At 41.3% G+C, this 22,688-nt stretch overlaps 1 protein-coding gene across 2 annotated transcripts; it reads right to left on the reverse strand.

Annotated features, from left to right (window-relative positions):
• Positions 1-11,971: 11,971 nt before the first annotated feature.
• Positions 11,972-19,252, reverse strand: LOC128706074 (uncharacterized). 2 transcript variants are annotated; one of them, XM_070088564.1, is made up of 5 exons: positions 19,058-19,251; positions 17,072-17,239; positions 16,711-16,932; positions 12,959-13,098; positions 11,972-12,522 (listed from the first exon to the last, which is right to left on the reverse strand). In XM_070088564.1, the coding sequence occupies exons 1-5, from the start codon at positions 19,110-19,112 to the stop codon at positions 11,977-11,979; spliced, it is 1,131 nt and encodes a 376-aa protein (XP_069944665.1). In that variant the 5' UTR covers positions 19,113-19,251; the 3' UTR covers positions 11,972-11,976. The 2 variants fall into 2 exon arrangements, with proteins under 2 accessions (XP_069944665.1, XP_069944666.1); XM_070088565.1 differs by lacking the exon at positions 17,072-17,239 and having other exon boundaries at positions 19,058-19,252.
• Between the last annotated feature and the right edge of the window lie 3,436 nt (positions 19,253-22,688).

A 22,688-nucleotide genomic window follows, 5' to 3' on the forward strand; every position in this document is an offset into this window, starting at 1 on the left:
GGCATTACGTAGAATGAAAGGGGGTAAAGCAGGTGGAACTGATGGGATCATGACAGAAATGTTAAAAGCAGGGGGGGATATAGTGTTGGAGTGGTTGGTACTTTTGTTTAATAAATGTATGAAAGGGGAAGGTACCTAGGGACTGGCGGAGAGCATGTATAGTCCCTTTATATAAAGGGAAAGGGGACAAAAGAGATTGTAAAAATTATGGAGGAATTAATTTACTGAGTATACCAGGAAAAGTGTATGGTAGGGTTATAACTGAAAGAATTAGAGGTAGGACAGAATGTAGGATTGCAGATGAGCAAGGTGGTTTCAGAGTGGGTAGGGGATGTGTAGATCAAGTGTTTACATTGAAGCATATATGTGAACAGTATTTAGATAAAGGTAGGGAAGTTTTTATTGCATTTATGGATTTAGAAAAGGCATATGATAGAGTGGATAGAGGAGCAATGTGGCAGATGTTGCAAGTATATGGAATAGGTGGTAAGTTACTAAATGCTGTAAAGAGTTTTTATGAGGATAGTGAGGCTCAGGTTAGGGTGTGTAGAAGAGAGGGAGACTACTTCCCGGTAAAAGTAGGTCTTAGACAGGGATGTGTAATGTCACCATGGTTGTTTAATACATTTATAGATGGAGTTGTAAAAGAAGTAAATGCTAGGGTGTTGGGGAGAGGGGTGGGATTAAATTATGGGGAATCAAATACAAACTGGGAAGTGACACCGTTACTTTTTGCTGATGATACTGTGCTTATGGAAGATTCTAAAGAAAAATTGCAAAGGTTAGTGGACGAGTTTGGGAGAGTGTGTAAAGGTATAAAGTTGAAAGCGAACATAGAAAAGAGTAAGGTGATGAGGGTATCAAATGATTTAGGTAAAGAAAAATTGGATATCAAATTGGGAAGGAGGAGTATGGAAGAAGTGAATGTTTTCAGATATTTGGGAGTTGACGTGTCGGCGGATGGATTTATGAAGGATGAGGTGAATCATAGAATTGATGAGGGAAAATAGGTGAGTGGTGCATTGAGGCATATGTGGAGACAAAAAACATTATCTATGGAGGCAAAGAAGGGAATGTATGAAAGTATAGTGGTACCAACACTCTTATATGGGTGTGAAGCATGGGTGGTAAATGCTGCAGCGAGGAGGCGGTTGGAGGCAGTGGAGATGTCCTGTCTAAGGGCAATGTGTGGTGTAAATATTATGCAGAAAATTAGGAGTGTGGAAATTAGGAAAAGGTGTGGAGTTAATAAAAGTATTGGTCAGAGAGCTGAAGAGGGTTTGTTGAGGTGGTTTGGTCATTTAGAGAGAATGGATCAAAGTGGAATGACATGGAGAGCGCATAAATCTGTAGGGGAAGGAAGGCGGCGGGGTAGAGGTCGTCCTCGAAAAGGCTGGAGGGACGGGGTAAAGGAGGTTTTGTGGGCGATGGGCTTGGACTTCCAGCAAAAGTGCGTGAGCGTGTTAGATAGGAGTGAATGGAGACGAATGGTATTTAGGACCTGACAAGCTGTTGGAGTGTGAGCAGGGTAATATTTAGTGACGGGATTCTGGGAAACCGGTTATTTTTATATAGCCGGATTTGAGTCCTGGAAATGGGAAGTACAATGCTACAATGCCTGCACTCTAAAGGCGGGTCTAAAGGAGGGGTTTGGGATATTAGCAGTTTGGAGGGATATGTTGTGTATCTTTATACGTATATGCTTCTAAACTGTTGTGTTTTGAGCACCTCTGCAAAAACAGTGATTATGTATGAGTGAGGTGGAAGTGATGAATGATGCAAGTATATTCTTTTTGGGGATTTTCTTTCTTTTTGGGTCACGCTGCCTCGGTGGGAGACGGCCGACTTGTTTATATATATATATATATATATATATATATATATATATATATATATATATATATATATATATATATATCTATATATATTCGTGCACAGGCAGCCATGATGCTTCAACCAAACCAACTTGGCTTTGGGGTCTCTCAAGGAAGTGAAGCAGCGGTTCATGCAACAAGGGCGTATGTCAATAACCTGCCTGAGGACAATGCAGTGGTAAAATTAGATTTCAAGAATGCATTCAATCTCCTGAAAAGAGACGTGGTATTAGCAGCAGTACAAGAACATTTCCCTGGTCTTTTCCCTTTTGTTGCAGCTGGGTATAGCAAAGAATCAATGCTTCTCTTTGGAGAGCATGAAATCACATCATCGGAGGGTGTCCAACAAGGAGATCCTCTTGCACCATTTCTCTTCTGTATAGCAGTTAGGGAAATCACAGTCAGACTGACCAGGGAGCTAAACATCTGGTTCCTAGATGATGGCACACTAGCAGGTACAAAGGAGTCCCTCCTACATGATCTTACACAGATAATGACACGGGGACAGGAAATGGGTCTCATCCTGAATCCATCCAAATGTGAAATCATCTCAGTCAGTCAACAAGTGATAAATGCAGTGAGATCAAAACTACCAGGAGCAGCAGTCATTGCCCCCACAAATAATGTCTTGCTAGAAGCACCTCTGGGAAGCAGTGCCATTGACACAATTCTCAGGAAGAAATTGGCAATCTGGACACCCACGATGCCTTGTACCTTCTCACAAAGTGCTTGAGTCTGCCCAGGTTGACATATTTCCTAAGATGTGCACCTTCATATGATAACCCTATACTGCACGAATATGACAGTATCCTGAGACAGATTTTTACGAAAGTACTTAACCTTACTCTAGAAGACGGTCAGTGGAACCAAGCTACACTTCCAGTCAGACTAGAAGGCATTGGTGTCCGCAAGTCATCACAGATTGGATTGCGCTACCTGCTTTTCTGTCCTCATGTATTGCATCCAGAGGGCTTGTAGCAGCGATTCTCCCTGAACATCTTAGGGACAAGATTGGAGTCCAGGACCAAAAGTTCATTGACGGAGCCATGATCTGGGACAATCTAACGGGCTCTGAAACCAGACCTGCTCCCCCCAACAACTACTGGGATGGTCCAATAGTGAAAAATATAGCCTCAACGATGCTTCAGAGTGTGTCAGGGAAGGATAGAGCCCGCCTCCTGGCAGTGAGAGCACCTCATGCTGGGGACTTTCTGTTGGCTGTTCCCAACTCCAGCCTTGGCACACGCCTCGACCCACAGACCATCCGCATCGGTGTTGCCCTTCGACTTGCCGCCCCTATTCTCGCCGAACACAGGTGTATTTGTGGCGGTGAAGCAGCAGACCGATTCGGGTACCATGGTCTTGTGTGCCGTAAATCCGAGGGAAAGATTGCAAGACATGAGGAGGTTAATAACATTATCAAGAGGAGCCTCACAACAGCCGGATGCCCAGCAGTAAGGGAGCCACCCCAGCTATGCAGATCTGATGGCAGCCAGAAGCATCCAGATGGTATCACTCTTCAAGCCTGGACAGATGGGAAGCAGGTAGTGTGGGACTATACATATGCATCTACCTTGGCTGATACCTATCCCCAATGCACCAGGGAGGAAGGAGGGGCAGCTGCCAGCTTCAGGGAGTCCCAAAAGTCAAGAAAATATGGAGAACTTGCCCATTATTATACGTGTGTTCCCATAGGCTCAGAGACCCTTGGCTCATGGGGAAAGAATGCATCTAAATTCCTTAAGGAGCTGGGAAAAAGACTCATCAGGGTAACTAGGGATCCCAGGGCAGCTAGTTTTCTGTTCCAGCTGCTCAGTGCGGCTGTTCAAAGGGGTAATGCCTGCTGTATTTTGGGCACGCGCCCCAGCTCTGAGGAGCTGGATGAGATTTTCGCCCTATAATCGGTGATACACACGTAACAACATGTACCGTATATGCCACCTTTATATCAACAATGTATCTCTTAAATATTTTGTACCATATTATGTAATAAAATATTCCTACTGGTAAAAAAAAAATATGAAAAGATGGGGTGGTAGGGGAAGTGGAATATTCAAACGGCTTCAGGAAGAAATCCAAATATTCTTCCTTGAAGCCTTTTTATCCACTTCTCCGAGGCTGTGGGTCCCACAATTTACACCAGAGGTGGACCCCATCCTATATATATATATATATATATATATATATATATATATATATATATATATATATATATATATATATCTATATATATATATATATATATATATATATATATATGTGTGTGTGTGTGTATATAAATGTGTGTGTGCTCGCGTGCGCTAGCACGTATTATATGTATAATGAAAATGAGAAATGTTGATAAAACTTACGTTTCTCATCATGGCAATCAGAAGCCGAGGCTGTTTCAGGTAGGTGTATAAAATTCTGAGACGAAGCCAAAGACGAAGCCAAAGTCCAATTAACCTAAGGAAATCCTCCCCTTATCTGCTTCCTTCCTCCCACTAGCAGAGCTTATGACCCTTCAGTCACCCCCACATGAGGGTCAACATCCCCCGCTCGCCCTGATACTAGACAAGGTTGTGGTCTGTGTGTCCCCGTGACATTAGAGTCAGGCCTGGCAGGTCACCTTCCACCATCCAATTAGCGGATCCACCGAAGGAATAATATGGAGAAAAAATCATCAATACTTAAAAGAGAGAGAGAGAGAGAGAGAGACACCTTTTATGTGCGCAGGTTTATTGATATTTTACCAAACACAGAAGCACGTTATAAGGAAAGTCAGAACTCTGGTTAACACTCTCTCTCTCTCTCTCTCTCTCTCTCTCTCTCTCTCTCTCTCTCTCTCTCTCTCTCTCTCTCTCTCTCTCTCTCTCTCTCTCACGCTATCTATTAATACATTTTATCATTTGGGCTGTCTGACACAGGGGCGGGGTGAGCAAAAAGAAGAAACCCTTTCAACATTGACTCCATCACTGTCTCGCCAGAGACTCGTCAGTACTACAGTTCAGATGATCTCCTAAACTGCAAATGTCCCCATCCCTCCTTCAGAGAGCAGACACTGTACTTCACCTCCCACCTCCACCACTCAAATCCGATTAGCCGATATGTATATATATATATATATATATATATATATATATATATATATATATATATATATATATATATATATATATATATATATATATATATATATGCAAAACAACCACTCTGAAAGAATAGAGAAATTCCAAGCGCTTTCGTGACTACTCACATTATCAAGGAACTATGATAATGTGAGTAGTCACGAAAGCGCTTGGAATTTCTCTATTCTTTCAGAGTCGTTGTTTTGCATATATATATATATATATATATATATATATATATATATATATATATATATATATATATATATATATATATATATATATATATATATGTATATACATATGTATATACATATGTATATACATATGTATATACATATATTTATATATATATATATATATATATATATATATATATATATATATATATATATATATGTATATATATGTTGTGTTCTCCGTTCACTGATAGTACTCCGTTCACTGTTAGTTATCCGTTCACTGTTAGTACTCCGTTCACTGTTAGTTCTCCGTTCACTGTTAGTTCTCCGTTCACTGTTAGTAGCAGTGAGAGCAGCTATAGTGACAATAGCAGCATCAGCACCAGTGAGAGTGACAACTGTGATCTCGACCACTACTACACATGTATACAACCACTACACATGTATACAACCACTACACATGTATACAACCACTACACATGTATACAACCACTACACATGTATACAACCACTACACATGTATACAACCACTACACATGTATACAACCACTACACATGTATACAACCACTACACATGTATACAACCACTACACATGTATACAACCACTACACATGTATACAACCACTACACATGTATACAACCACTACACATGTATACAACCACTACACATGTATACAACCACTACACATGTATACAACCACTACACATGTATACACACAGGAGACAGCATTTACTGTCACTGTCCCTGTGATGCTTACGACTGTCCTGGAGTCGACAGTATAACTCTACTGTGCTATGTAAGTATGATGTATATTTGCATACATGTATATTTGAGTGTATGTACGTATATTTGTATGTATTTTAGACTTTTGTTCAATAAGAATAATAATATCTTTTTATCTTAATAATAGAGCATTGTTTTGTCAGGATAAAAACGGCCTTTTAAGAAATAAATCAGTTTTATAAAGGTAAATTAAAGGGCATTATCAAAGGAGTAAAAGGCTTCCCTGGAAGAATAAAAAGGCATAATAGAGTGAGTGGAACAATGCACAAATAACACACACAAAAGAGAGACTGAAACGAATAACGAGGTTTCGGTCCGTCTTGGACCATTAACTGGTCACACTAGGCTTCCCTGAAGTGCATATAACGTGATGGTTCCCATATACAGCCACCACCACCACCACCACCACCACCACCACCACCACCACCGTGACCACCACCACCACCACCACCACCACCACCACCACCACCGTGACCACCACCACCACCACCACCACCGTGACCACCACCACCACCACCACCACCACCATTGTAGTTCCATCCCCACCCCCCAACAATACAACAGTGGCTTCACCCTAGCTAAGTGTATGGAGGCACTGTGTGCTGGTCAACCTCTCTCTCTCTCTCTCTCTCTCTCTCTCTCTCTCTCTCTCTCTCTCTCTCTCTCTCTCTCTCTCTCTCTCTCTCTCTCTCTCTCTCTCTTTCTTTGTCTCTCTTTCTCTCTCCCGCACCTCCATCTTGATGGAGGCCAAAGATGTCTACGAGAAATACGAAACAGATCTCGTTGACTTTGACTTCCTTGACATCTACGGTGTGTGTGTGTGTGTGTGTGTGTGTGTGTGTGTGTGTGTGTGTGTGTGTGTGTGTGTGTGTGTGTGTGTGTGTTATCCACCGCCTGAAGCCTTCAGTACGTCTGAAATTTTACACATCCTCCGTAGCAAAGTCACACACTGACTGTAAATAATATCACAGACTTACCTGAAGTATCTCACTCATACAAACATAACCTAAACAGTATTTTGTTTTTCATTCTTCCACCAAACATACGACTTCATACATGCTGGTGTATATCACACATGTTTGTACTCATTATTCATACATGTTCACATCATGGAAAAAATACGACAGTGCTTACACTCATATCCTCTGAAAACATGTGTAAACACATGAAAGAGCTCAGGTTGTATTTTCTGTTTTCACTGTGATAGTTTTTTCAAATTTACATCATACATCTATTTATGTATCTAGCATATTTGTGCATATATCCAACATATTCATATATTGCAGATCATTCGTGCTGTTTCAGTTGGAGTCATAATTTCTAGGTGTTTGCCATGCGCCTGCATGTAATAGGGCGTAACGTTTCCATTTATTTACTTCCTCTGCCCTTACATGATCCCGTTTTTTTCAAGCAAGTGTAGATAGGTGTTAGGGAGTGGGAAAGGGAGTAAGTGTGAACATGGTGAGTGTAGAGGAGAGGGGGAAAGAATGGAACTGTAAAGGAGCTTTTGTTGTCATCTTCCAAAACTGTTGTTAGCGAAATAATATAAAGCAAAATACTCTTAAGAGATAGTGACCACTAATAGTGACCACTGACGGAGGTCCATCATTATCTACTTCTACTCCATCACTATCAACTCCTACATCTCACCTCCTTAAGGTATATAAGGCTCCATCCTGTCACTTCAACTCCATATTGTTTCAGGCTATGGAACAATGCTGTTCTCCAGACTGAGGGACTGACCACCTCAAAACTTCAAGGGTGATGGACTGATTACATCGTCTTCAAGTCTCTTCTGCTTCTATCAACTTTTCTGTACTTGACTGAAGAAGCCTACTGTGTAGGCGAAACGTTTCGAAATAAAGATACCTAACTGTTGCATATGTGTCTTACCTAACATTATCTACTTACCTGTATTTACTGCTTCTTGCACATGGCTTTTACTTTCCTTATCTCCACTTACCTCTCATCAAGAGTCAAGCGGAAGCATCAAGTACACACGGAAAGTTATCATATGCGAATATTATTTTATTTCACTCCAGTGATAAAAAATTCTTTTATCACATTTATTACACCTGATCAATGCCAGTTTCACTCTGGGCAAACATAGAGTCACGTCTTGCTGGTTCGCTCCTTCCCTCACTCATGTTGTTAGGTAAGACACATATGCAACAGTTAGGTATCTTTATTATGAAACGTTTCGCCTACACAGTAGGCTTCTTCAGTCAAGTACAGAAAAGTTGATAGAAGCAGAAGATACTTGAAGACGATGTAATCAGTCCATCACCCTTAAAGTTTTGAGGTGGTCAGTCCCTCAGTCTGGAGAAGAGCATTGTTCCATAGTATGAAACAATATGGAGAAGTGACAGAATGGAGCTTTTTATAGCGCCAAGAGGTGAGACGTAGGCCACTAGGAGAGGTAAGAACTCAGATGTTGAAAGGTCAGGTCCCTCTCAAATCCAGCCGCTCTCACTAGTGGAAGTTGTCGAAGTTAATTGAGAGGGACCTGACCTTTCAACATCTGAGTTCTTACCTCTCCTAGTGGCCTACGTCTCACCTCTTGGCGCTATAAAAGCTCCATCCTGTCACTTCATCTCCATATTGTTTCATACTATGGAACAATGCTCTTCTCCAGACTGAGGGACTGACCACCTCAAAACTTTAAGGGTGATGGACTGATTACATCGTCTTCAAGTATCTTCTGCTTCTATCAACTTTTCTGTACTTGACTGAAGAAGCCTACTGTGTAGGCGAAACGTTTCATAATAAAGATACCTAACTGTTGCATATGTGTCTTACCTAACAACCTGTCGGTATTTTATACCATTTTAATGTTCATTCCCTCACTCATATTCCATCTTGCAAAGTTGCCTAATTGAGATTACATAATGTGTTATGTATTTGTTTGTAGCACATGACTAGAGCCACTATACTCATGGTTACAGTCAATCTGATTGAAGATTTTCTTTTTAGTTCTGTCTGCGTAAGTCGTTACTGCGTGGTGAGGATCAGAGGAGCCTGTGTCTGACTCAACGCAGTCAGGTCAGTGAAGGTCAGCCGAAGGTCAACTCATTCCTTGTTCATTCTACCAGAAGAGGTCACCTAACATAATCTGGTGTCTTCCTACGTATATCTTCTCTCTCATTTCAGTGTTTTAAAATTTTCAAGACGTATATCTCATATATACCAATATGTTTGTAGACAAATGGCTCAGAGAACCGACAAGTTGATAAATTAGACACATGTGTAACACTTGGGTATCTTTCATGAGGAAACGTTTCGCCACACACTGGCTTCATCAGTCCATACGAAGGAGAATGGTGAAGAACAGGAGGAGTTTGAGGTAATCAGTCCCTCAACCTTGAATCAATGTGAAGATACCCAAGTGTTGCACATGTGTCTAATTTATCAAAGAATATGTATAACACACAGTTATGTATGATGTATACAAGCAGGAATGAAGGTAGATGAAAGTCGACAAGTGTTCAACTGATTATGTATCAGTGAAGAGTTGCACATACAAATAATTTTACGACATTAGATAAGATAAAAGTATTATTATCTGAAGATTAATTTGACCACCTGAGTGTTGTGTCAAGTGTTATTCTTATGTCTCACATGTGAAGACATGACTTGTGGGTGGATGGCACTGCTTTTCTAAGCTGCTAGAAGTGTAAACATGACTGGTGGGTGAATGACGCTGCCTTCCTAAGGTGCTAGAAGTGTAAATATTGCGACCCCTGAATGGGTCACAATGTATATATCTCAATTTTAACGTATATTACCTGTTCATATAATTTTATGTTGCTGATATTTGCGATATTAGCTAAATCGTAAATATGTTGATTTATATTATTATTGGACTTAGCTATATTATTAGGTAGGATGTAACATTTACACATTATTCAGTGCTCATTGCTCGAGTGTTGGGTAGCTGCCCGCATCGGCAAACTACCTTGATAACTACCTCCTCGTTTTTTTCCTTGCCGGCTTCTCAGTAGTTGCTGGGCAGGAGCAGTCCACGGAGAGTCACGTGACCAGGGTGGGGCGGGGTGATCACACCTCACCTGTGTGAGGAGACAGCCTTGTCTCTCGCTCTCTCTCTTTGGTTGGTGCTGGTTCCAACATCTCCCTCTCCACCTCTCCCTTGCTGGCCCTGGTTGGAACTTCATCTCTATCGCTCTCTCTTGTTGTTAGTTCTGTGTAACTCTGTTCACAGAACATAGCCTAGATTTAGTGATTTTCGACGTTTTACTGAGGTTGTGTCTCACTGACACTCTGAGAAACTCAGGTCCTGAGCTGTAGCTTCTGACCTAATTTGTTCTGGTATCTGTGCACCGTCACAGTCGGGGATTTTCTTACGCTGAACTTAGATTCAGTAGCATGGGAGTTTTGTGACTTTTGTGGAGGATCTGCAGATGGTCCCTACTTAGTGTCGTTATGTTATCTCCTTGTTCCTGATTCTGTGTTGCTGCTGCTTGCTGTTCGGCGAATCGGTGGGTGGATGGCGCTGCCCTCCTAAGGTGCTAAAAGTGTAAACATGACTGGTGAATGGATGGCACTGCCTTCCTAAGCTGCTAGAAGTGTAGACATGACTGGTGGGTGGATGACAGTGGAAAACATAGTGGAGAAGCATTAAGGAGAAGCAAGAAACATGGTAGCTGGTGAGGAATACTAAAAATAAACAAGAGAGATGGTATTTCCTCTGCCTTGACTATCCATCACAGTTAAGTCATCTGCAGATTTAAGTTTGTCTGGCAGACAGACAATTTTAACAATACCAGATAGACATTTTAACAATACCAGATAGACATTTTAACAATACCAGATAGACATTTTAACAATACCAGATAGACATTTCTAACAATACCAGATAGACATTTTAACAATACCAGATAGACATTTCTAACAATACCAGAGAGACATTTCTAACAATACCAGATAGACATTTTAACAATACCAGATAGACATTTCTAACAATACCAGATAGACATTTTAACAATACCAGATAGACATTTTAACATCAGATAGATATTTCAACATTTGTTTATCAAAATCTCTACTGGCGAAGTCATTTTAAATTAAGAGAGTTAAATCTTATTTACAAACAAAAAAAATCCACTATTTTTCGATTTTCTGGTGTTGAATAAGTTCTCATATAGGAGAGTGTTAAGGATAAATAAAGGACAGGAACTAATGTAATATACTATTTATTTGAATGATGATGAGAGGAGAGTATTCCGAGAATTTTTTATGTGCCTGAAGAGTCGAGAAATGCCATAAAATTCTGAAAGACTGAAAAAAAGGGAGAAGAAAGAAGAATTCTTCTCCAGGCTGAGGGACTGACCACCTCAGATACTGTTTCTCCAAGGTTAATGGACTGATAACATCATCTTTACTTCGTTATTACTCCTGTTGCTTCTGTATTTGACTGGAGAAGTTTACTGTATACATGAAACGTTGTACATGTGTCTTTTACTCATCAGTTTAATCTGTTTCGTGAATTACAGGGTTCATTAAGTTAAATTTGTTCACTGGTGTTCACATCCTAAGAGTTGCGAACACGGATGTTCATTGCTGGGAATTTCATTTGCATTTAATGTTCTTAAAATGTTTATATGCTGTTCTTATAGAGTTCTTATAGCAGAATGTTCTTGCGGTGTTCTTTTATCGTTCTCGGTGTTAGTGTTCTCAAAACGTTCTTTTAGTTTTCTTAGTGTTGTTGGAACATTCTCGTTGTTCTCAGTGTTCTCAAGATGTTCTGTTGCAGAGTTGATATAATGTTCTTTAAGGGAAAAATTAAGGTTCATCTGATGGCTTTTTTCTTGTATCTAACCTTGTAATAAAGTTGGTAGAATTACCGACAATATGTAAAGTAAAAGGACACAAGTGCAACTAATGTGACATTTATTGTGGCAACGTTTCGCTCTCCAGGAGCTTTATCAAGCTTGATAAAGCTCCTGGAGAGCGAAACGTTGCCACAATAAATGTCACATTAGTTGCACTTGTGTCCTTTTACTTTATGTATCTAACCTTCATGACGCTGGTGAGTGCCACCCATACCTGAGTGCCGCGCTGACGCTAATTGTGGTTCCTGGACAGCTGGCACTTTAGCTTCCTGGACAGTGTTGTGGCTGGGGTGAGCTTCCTTTACTTCTTTATTTTCTTGGTTTAGTGACATCTTCTTCATCTCTTTCTCTCCGAGTGTTTTGGTGTGTTTATTATATTTTCCTGTGCTTCCATCCTTCACCCTCGTCGGGGTCAAATTCTCCCGATTTCCTTCGCCTTGTTTCCGGTCAGTCCCTTCGCTAACTCCTCCTACAGAGCGCTTTTCGTCGCCTGCATGACTTTCGTTGTGATTCCTGGCAATTTCGTGAACAAACGATTTGATTCTCTTTACTTCCTTGTTCGTCGAGGCGTCGTCTGCGTGTCTTCGAATCGCTGAGGACCCCCACCCCTTCAACTGACAGATGGCTCCCTTATTGTTGCTGCAAACATCGTCGTTGACGTAGAAGAATCTTTGTTGATCGAGGAAGGCGCAGTCTTGATTCTCACCTGCACTGACATCAGGTTCCTGTAGGAAGAGTGATATTAATGGTATAATGGAGAGGAAAAACAAACCAGAATAGGGAAATGAAGAACAGTCTTTCACGAACTGTGGGACTAGAGGGGTCTTCACAGCCTGTGGGACTGTAAGGACCGGGTCTTCAGTTCCTTACTAACCCGGAAACAACTAATAAAAACTTCACAGCTGGACTAATAATAAAAAAATAATTATTCTTGATCTTTATTGCAGTAACAAAACTTTAATGCAGTTACTCGAAATAACTAAAAACAATAGCAACAGTGCAAAAAAAAAAATAATTGAGTTTATATGTGAATGACATTTCTTACCAGACTAGGTACAACTTTAATCTCCAGTGGAATAAATGTACTCAAAAATTTTGTTCACCTCGACAGATTCAAGAATCGACACTGTGTATCGAGTTCGCACGCAGACTGTGATTTACCTGCCTGTAAGTACTGCCAGAATAACACTGAAGGGCCCACAGGGGTGTACCCATGGTCACGGGTTCTCCATTAATCCACTTCCACACATTCTCCTCTTCAGCGTCAGTAGCTCCTATCCAGTAGCTCTTGGAATCCAGACCTGAAAGGAAAATAAACCACACATCAGTTGTTTTAATTTACGATGTTCTATATCGTAGTTTCCGGCATATAAGACGCACCTTTTTTTTCTACAAGTAGAAGTCTTGGAAACAAGCACCTTGCTTTGGGTTAGGGTTAAGCGTAAAGTAAAAGGGTAATTAACCCTTGAATATGATTACTGATATACCCTTATACTACTTCTGTCCTGTTCTGTCCTACGGTACCTAAAAATAAGAGACGTGAATAAAAAATCTTGGGAGCAGCATCCAGTAAGTGAAGAAGAAGAAGAGGAAGAAGAAGAAGAAGAAACATATAAGGATATCAAGGCATTATTGACGTTTTATGAAGACTATGTTGTCAAGGGTCACTAAGTCTTTTTTTTCCAAGATATATAGACTAAAAATTTTGATCTCCAAGCTCAATGTTGCCTTATTAAAGTGTTTTCTCGGCCGTTAATTTTCCACTTTCATCTCCCGCATTTATCTCCATTTCATGTACCTCGTCCAGACTCCTCTACTCCCCTCAATTACTCTCACCACCTTCACTCCTCTTCCTCTCTTCCACTTGTACAAGAATGGTGTACAATACCGACAAGATGAAGAATTAGACACATGTGCAACAGCTGGGCATCTTTATAGAGGAAAGTTTAAAAATTAGATAGACTGGTAGTTCCTGAAAAGTTCAGAACTCAGGACCTGAAAAGTTCAAAACTCAGGACCTGGAAAGTTCAGAACTCAGGACCTGGAAAGTTCAGAACTCAGGACCTGAAAAGTTCAAAACTCAGGACCTGGAAAGTTCAGAACTCAGGACCTGGAAAGTTCAGAACTCAGGACCTGAAAAGTTCAGAACTCAGGACCTGAAAAGTTCAAAACACAGGATCTGGAAAGTTCAGAACTCAGGACCTGAAAAGTTCAAAACTCAGGACCTGGAAAGTTCAGAACTCAGGACCTGAAAAGTTCAGAACTTAGGACCTGAAAATAGCTCACAATTCTTCCTTTGGGTGTCACTAAAATTCTTCTCCCTGATATACTGTACCAGGTCACCTCACAACTCTGATACTCACTCTTCTCCCTGATATACTGTACCAGGTCACCTCACAACACTCATACCAACCCTTCTCCCTGATATACTGTACCAGGTCACCTCACAACACTCATATTCACCCTTCTCCCTGATATACTGTACCAGGTCACCTCACAACTCTGGTACTCACCCTTCTCCCTGATATACTGTACCAGGTCACCTCACAACTCTGATACTCACCCTTCTCCCTGATATACTGTACCAGGTCACCTCACAACACTCATACTCACCCTTCTCCCTGATATACTGTACCAGGTCACCTCACAACTCTCATATTCACCCTTCTCCCTGATATACTGTACCAGGTCACCTCACAACTCTGATACTCACCCTTCTCCCTGATATACTGTACCAGGTCACCTCACAACTCTGATACTCACCCTTCTCCCTGATATACTGTACCAGGTCACCTCACAACTCTGATACTCACCCTTCTCCCTGATATACTGTACCAGGTCATCTCACAACACTCATATTCACCCTTCTCCCTGATATACTGTACCAGGTCACCTCACAACTCTGATACTCACCCTTCTCCCTGATATACTGTACCAGGTCACCTCACAACACTCATATTCACCCTTCTCCCTGATATACTGTACCAGGTCACCTCACAACTCTGATACTCACCCTTCTCCCTGATATACTGTGCCAGGTCACCTCACAACTCTGATACTCATCCTTCTCCCTGATATACTGTACCAGGTCACCTCACAACTCTAATACTCACCCTTCTCCCTGATATACTGTGCCAGGTCACCTCACAACTCTGATACTCATCCTTCTCCCTGATATACTGTACCAGGTCACCTCACAACTTTGATACTCATCCTTCTTCCTGATATACTGTACCAGGTCACCTCGCAACACTCATATTCACCCTTCTCCCTGATATACTGTCCCAGGTCACCTCACAACTCTGATACTCACCCTTCTCCCTGATATACTGTACCAGGTCACCTCACAACTCTGATACTCATCCTTCTCCCTGATATACTGTACCAGGTCACCTCACAACTCTGTTACTCATCCTTCTCCCTGATATACTGTACCAGGTCACCTCACAACTCTAATACTCACCCTTCTCCCTGATATACTGTACCAGGTCACCTCACAACACTCATACTCACCCTTCTCCCTGATATACTGTACCAGGTCACCTCACAACACTCATATTCACCCTTCTCCCTGATATACTGTACCAGGTCACCTCACAACTCTGATACTCACCCTTCTCCCTGATATACTGTACCAGGTCACCTCACAACTCTGATACTCACCCTTCTCCCTGATATACTGTACCAGGTCACCTCACAACTCTGATACTCACCCTTCTCCCTGATATACTGTACCAGGTCACCTCACAACTCTGATACTCATCCTTCTCCCTGATATACTGTACCAGGTCATCTCACAACTCTGATACTCATCCTTCTCCCTGATATACTGTACCAGGTCATCTCACAACACTCATATTCACCCTTCTCCCTGATATACTGTACCAGGTCACCTCACAACTCTGATACTCACCCTTCTCCCTGATATACTGTGCCAGGTCACCTCACAACTCTGATACTCATCCATCTCCCTGATATACTGTACCAGGTCACCTCACAACTCTGATACTCACCCTTCTCCCTGATATACTGTACCAGGTCACCTCACAACTCTGATACTCATCCTTCTCCCTGATATACTGTACCAGGTCATCTCACAACTCTGATACTCATCCTTCTCCCTGATATACTGTACCAGGTCACCTCACAACACTCATATTCACCCTTCTCCCTGATATACTGTACCAGGTCACCTCACAACTCTGATACTCATCTTTCTCCCTGATATACTGTACCAGGTCACCTCACAACTCTGATACTCATCCTTCTCTCTGATATACTGTACCAGGTCACCTCACAACTCTGATACTCACCCTTCTCCCTGATATACTGTACCAGGTCACCTCACAACTCTCATACTCACCCTTCTCCCTGATATACTGTGCCAGGTCACCTCACAACTCTGATACTCATCCTTCTCCCTGATATACTGTACCAGGTCACCTCACAACTCTGATACTCATCCTTCTCCCTGATATACTGTACCAGGTCACCTCACAACTCTGATACTCACCCTTCTCCCTGATATACTGTACCAGGTCACCTCACAACTCTCATACTCACCCTTCTCCCTGATATACTGTACCAGGTCACCTCACAACTCTGATACTCACCCTTCTCCCTGATATACTGTACCAGGTCACCTCACAACACTCATACTCACCCTTCTCCCTGATATACTGTACCAGGTCACCTCACAACTCTCATATTCACCCTTCTCCCTGATATACTGTACCAGGTCACCTCACAACACTCATACTCACCCTTCTCCCTGATATACTGTACCAGGTCACCTCACAACACTCATACTCACCCTTCTCTCTGATATACCGTACCAGGTCACCTTACAACACTCATACTCACATTTCTCCCTGATATACTGTACCAGGTCACCTCACAACTCTGATACTCACCCTTCTCCCTGATATACTGCAACAGTTTACTATAGAAGTTTAGGGAGTCGATGACCAGGAGTTCAGAACTAAACTTCTCGCATAAGTAGCGTGCCTCGTCCCAGGTAGTGGAGGTGAAAGGATCGACCATCACACAGCGACCGTAGATCAGGTCAAACGGCTCTTCACACTCGTTATCAGGAGTATCCGTTGTTTCAACGATGTCAGTAAACTCAGTGAAGTCTGTTAGGAGAGACAATTCCATAGAAACCTTATACTCCTTCACTAACACCCTGTTTCACATAAAAGTTCATTTTGTTCATGTTCCATAGTTGTATACAAAATATAGAAAAGCTTTAATGAACAGATTCTATATAGATACCGCAGTTAGCTTCATCGTCGCCTCCAGGACAGTCATAAACACCGTCACACAGCCATGAGAAAGGGATGCAGTTATCTGTGGCAACACAGATGTAATCACAGCTAGAGTCATCACTTAACACATGGTTCCCTGTGTGCTCCTTCAGCTGGTGTTCCTTTACAGAGGCTCCTGCAACAACACCGTCACTCCGTTACAAGGTGTTCCTTCCTTAATCTTTATTAATATTATTTATGTAGTCCTTACTGCTTTACCGCTTTTTATTTTCGCTCTTAAGGTTACAGTTTCGTGTAAGTGAAGAGATTATCATTTGTGTGATTTTTTTTGACGATTTTTACCTACTTTAAAAAAACAGTAAATTACAAGAGTTTTTCTCTCTCAAAGTTACATCATTAATGATACTGTCAAAGTGACTTTTATGATGATACTGTCAAAGTGACTTTTGTAATGATACTGTCAAAGTGACTTTTATAATGATACTGTCAAAGTGACTTTTATAATGATACTGTCAAAGTGACTTTTATAATGATACTGTCAAAGTGACTTTTATAATGATACTGTCAAAGTGACTTTTGTAATGATACTGTCAAAGTGACTTTTATAATGATACTGTCAAAGTGACTTTTATAATGATACTGTCAAAGTGACTTTTATAATGATACTGTCAAAGTGACTTTTATAATGATACTGTCAAAGTGACTTTTGTAATGATACTGTCAAAGTGACTTTTATAATGATACTGTCAAAGTGACTTTTATAATGATACTGTCAAAGTGACTTTTATAATGATACTGTCAAAGTGACTTTTGCAGTGATACTGTCAAAGTGACTTTTATAATGATACTGTCAAAGTGACTTTTATAATGATACTGTCAAAGTGACTTTTATAATGATACTGTCAAAGTGACTTTTATAATGATACTGTCAAAGTGACTTTTGCAATGATACTGTCAAAGTGACTTTTATAATGATACTGTCAAAGTGACTTTTATAATGATACTGTCAAAGTGACTTTTGCAATGATACTGTCAAAGTGACTTTTATAATGATACTGTCAAAGTGACTTGTATAATGATACTGTCAAAGTGACTTTTATAATGATACTGTCAAAGTGACTTTTATAATGATACTGTCAAAGTGACTTTTATAATGATACTGTCAAAGTGACTTTTATAATGATACTGTCAAAGTGACTTTTGTAATGATACTGTCAAAGTGACTTTTGCAATGATACTGTCAAAGTGACTGTTGTAATGATACTGTCAAAGTGACTTTTGTAATGATACTGTCAAAGTGACTTTTATAATGATACTGTCAAAGTGACTTTTGAAGTGATACTGTCAAAGTGACTTTTATAATGATACTGTCAAAGTGACTTTTATAATGATACTGTCAAAGTGACTTTTGCAATGATACTGTCAAAGTGACTTTTATAATGATACTGTCAAAGTGACTTTTATAATGATACTGTCAAAGTGACTTTTATAATGATACTGTCAAAATGACTTTTATAATGATACTGTCAAAGTGACTTTTATAATGATACTGTCAAAGTGACTTTTATAATGATACTGTCAAAGTGACTTTTATAATGATACTGTCAAAGTGACTTTTGTAATGATACTGTCAAAGTGACTTTTGCAATGATACTGTCAAAGTGACTTTTGTAATGATACTGTCAAAGTGACTTTTGTAATGATACTGTCAAAGTGACTTTTATAATGATACTGTCAAAGTGACTTTTGTAATAATACTGTCAAAGTGACTTTTGTAGTGATACTATCAAAGTGACTTTTGCAATGATACTTTCAAAGCGACTTTATCACTAAACTTTACTCAAAGTTACTTTAAAACTGGTAAAGACATCACTTGTATAAAGCTAGAGGTGTGTCGAAGCAACTTAGGTCACCTGTGTGTAACTACAAGTGTATCAGAGCAACACACATTACCTGTACGTAGCTACAGGTGTGTCGAAGCAGAGCTGCTCACCTGTACACAGGGACAGGAAGGTCACCAGTAGCGCCGCCTTCAGGAAAGTCCTCATCTTCTCGCTACGGTAGTGCCAGCAGAAGCTGCGAGACTAGCAGCAGAAGTGGTATTGGTAACAGCGTCAGCAACAGCAGTAGCAGCAGCAGCAGCAGATGTGGTCGTTCCTCTGAATAAACCGAACCTTAAGTGGAGTGTTTTATAAACCCCAGCCTGGTTTACTATCTCTAACCTGTTTATATATTTATCTCCTTATCTTCTCATCTTCGGTAATTGTTGCTGCTGCCTCTCAAGATTTACCATACTGACTCACCTTCCCATGTTGGGGGTTTACATGTACGTGGTGGGGGATTACATGTACGTGGTGGGGGATTACATGTTCGTGGTGGGGGATTACATGTACGTGGTGGGGGATTACATGTTCGTGGTGGGGGATTACATGTACGTGGTTGGGGGATTACATGTTAGTGGGGGGATTACATGTACGTAAGAACATAAGAACATAAGAAAGGAGGAACACTGCAGCAGGCCTGTTGGGGGATTACATGTACGTGTTTGGGGAATACATGTACGTGGTGGGGGATTACATGTACGTGATTGGGGGATTACATGTTCGTGGTGGGGATTACATGTACGTGGTTGGGGGATTACATGTTAGTGGGGGATTACATGTACGTAAGAACATAAGAACATAAGAAAGGAGGAACACTGCAGCAAGCCTGTTGGGGGATTACATGTACGTGTTTGGGGAATACATGTACGTGGTGGGGGATTACATATACGTGATTGGGGGATTACATGTTCGTGGTGGGGGTTTGGGGAATACATGTACGTGGTTGGGGATTACATGTACGTGGTGGGGGATTACATGTACGTGGTAGGGGATTACATGTACGTGGTTGGGGATTACATGTTAGTGGGGGATTACATGTACGTAAGAACATAAGAACATAAGAAAGGAGGAACACTGCAGCAGGCCTGTTGGGGTATTACATGTACGTGTTTGGGGAATACATGTACGTGGTAGGGGATTACATGTACGTGATTGTGGGATTACATGTTCGTGGTGGGGGATTTCATGTACGTGGTTGGGGGATTACATGTTAGTGGGGGATTACATGTAAGTAAGAACATAAGAAAGGAGGAACACTGCAGCAGGCCTGTTGGGGGATTACATGCACGTGTTTGGGGAATACATGTACGTGGTGGGGGATTACATGTACGTGATTGGGGGATTACATGTTCGTGGTGGGGGTTACATGTACGTGGTGGGGGATTACATGTACGTGGTGGGAGATTACATGTACGTGGTGGGGGATTACATGTTTGTGGTGGTGGATTACATGTACGTGTTTGGAGAAATACAAGTACTTGGTGGGGGATTACATGTACGTGGCGGAGGATGCCCTGTACGTGGTTGGAGATTTCTTTGTACAGTGTTGGTAATTCCTCGTACGTTGTGGTGCATTCCCTGTACGTGTTGGTGGAAGGCCCTGTACGTAGTAAGTGTACGTGGCGAAGCAAGTACTTGAATTTTGACGACTGTCAACGAATAACATTTTCTACCACCGAGATGGCGAAGAAAAAATATTTACCAATTCCTCGGATTTTTACCCATAATTTAAATCTTTTGATTTTATTTTCCTCCCTTCAACGAAGAAAACACATCCACCATCACTTGAACCCTGGCACTATTTTCCCGGAAGCTATATGAAGTTTTAAATGTAAGTGATTCTCTGACCTACAACAGTCGCACTCATACTACAGAGTACAGTTACTGTATTACCCACACCTCCACTCATATTACAGAGTACAGTTACTGTACTACCCACACCTCCACTCATATTACAGAGTACAGTTACTGTACTACCCACACCTCCACTCATATTACAGAGTACAGTTACTGTACTACCCACACCTCCACTCATACTACAGAGTACAGTTACTGTACTACCCACACCTCCACTCATACTACAGAGTACAGTTACTGTATTACCCACACCTCCACTCATACTACAGACTACAGTTACTGTATTACCCACACCTCCACTCATACTACAGAGTACAGTTACTGTACTACCCACACCTCCACTCATACTACAGAGTACAGTTACTGTACTACCCACACCTCCACTCATACTTCAGAGTACAGTTACTGTATTACCCACACCTCCACTCATACTACAGAGTACAGTTACTGTATTACCCACACCTCCACTCATACTACAGAGTACAGTTACTGTATTACCCACACCTCCACTCATACTACAGAATACAGTTACTGTATTACCCACACCTCCACTCATACTACAGACTACAGTTACTGTATTACCCACACCTCCACTCATACTTCAGAGTACAGTTACTGTATTACCCACACCTCCACTCATACTACAGAGTACAGTTACTGTACTACCCACACCTCCACTCATATTACAGAGTACAGTTACTGTACTACCCACACCTCCACTCATACTACAGAGTACAGTTACTGTATTACCCACACCTCCACTCATACTTCAGAGTACAGTTACTGTACTACCCATACCTCCACTCATACTACAGAGTACAGTTACTGTACTACCCACACCTCCACTCATACTACAGAGTACAGTTACTGTACTACCCACACCTCCACTCATACTACAGAGTACAGTTACTGTATTACCCACACCTCCACTCATACTACAGAGTACAGTTACTGTACTACCCACACCTCCACTCATACTACAGAGTACAGTTACTGTACTACCCACACCTCCACTCATACTACAGAGTACAGTTACTGTACTACCCACACCTCAACTCATACTTCAGAGTACAGTTACTGTACTACCCACACCTCCACTCATACTACAGAGTACAGTTACTGTACTACCCACACCTCCACTCATACTACAGAGTACAGTTACTGTACTACCCACACCTCCACTCATACTACAGAGTACAGTTACTGTACTACCCACACCTCCACTCATACTACAGAGTACAGTTACTGTACTACCCACACCTCCACTCATACTTCAGAGTACAGTTACTGTATTACCCACACCTCCACTCATACTACAGAGTACAGTTACTGTATTACCCACACCTCCACTCATACTACAGAGTACAGTTACTGTATTACCCACACCTCCACTCATACTACAGAGTACAGTTACTGTATTACCCACACCTCCACTCATACTACAGAGTACAGTTACTGTATTACCCACACCTCCACTCATACTACAGAATACAGTTACTGTATTACCCACACCTCCACTCATACTACAGACTACAGTTACTGTATTACCCACACCTCCACTCATACTTCAGAGTACAGTTACTGTATTACCCACACCTCCACTCACACTACAGAGTACAGTTACTGTACTACCCACACCTCCACTCATATTACAGAGTACAGTTACTGTACTACCCACACCTCCACTCATACTACAGAGTACAGTTACTGTATTACCCACACCTCCACTCATACTTCAGAGTACAGTTACTGTACTACCCACACCTCCACTCATACTACAGAGTACAGTTACTGTACTACCCACACCTCCACTCATACTACAGAGTACAGTTACTGTACTACCCACACCTCCACTCATACTACAGAGTACAGTTACTGTATTAC

The sequence above is a fragment of the Cherax quadricarinatus genome, chromosome 25 (genome assembly GCF_038502225.1).
Source record: "Cherax quadricarinatus isolate ZL_2023a chromosome 25, ASM3850222v1, whole genome shotgun sequence".
NCBI lineage: Eukaryota > Metazoa > Arthropoda > Malacostraca > Decapoda > Parastacidae > Cherax > Cherax quadricarinatus.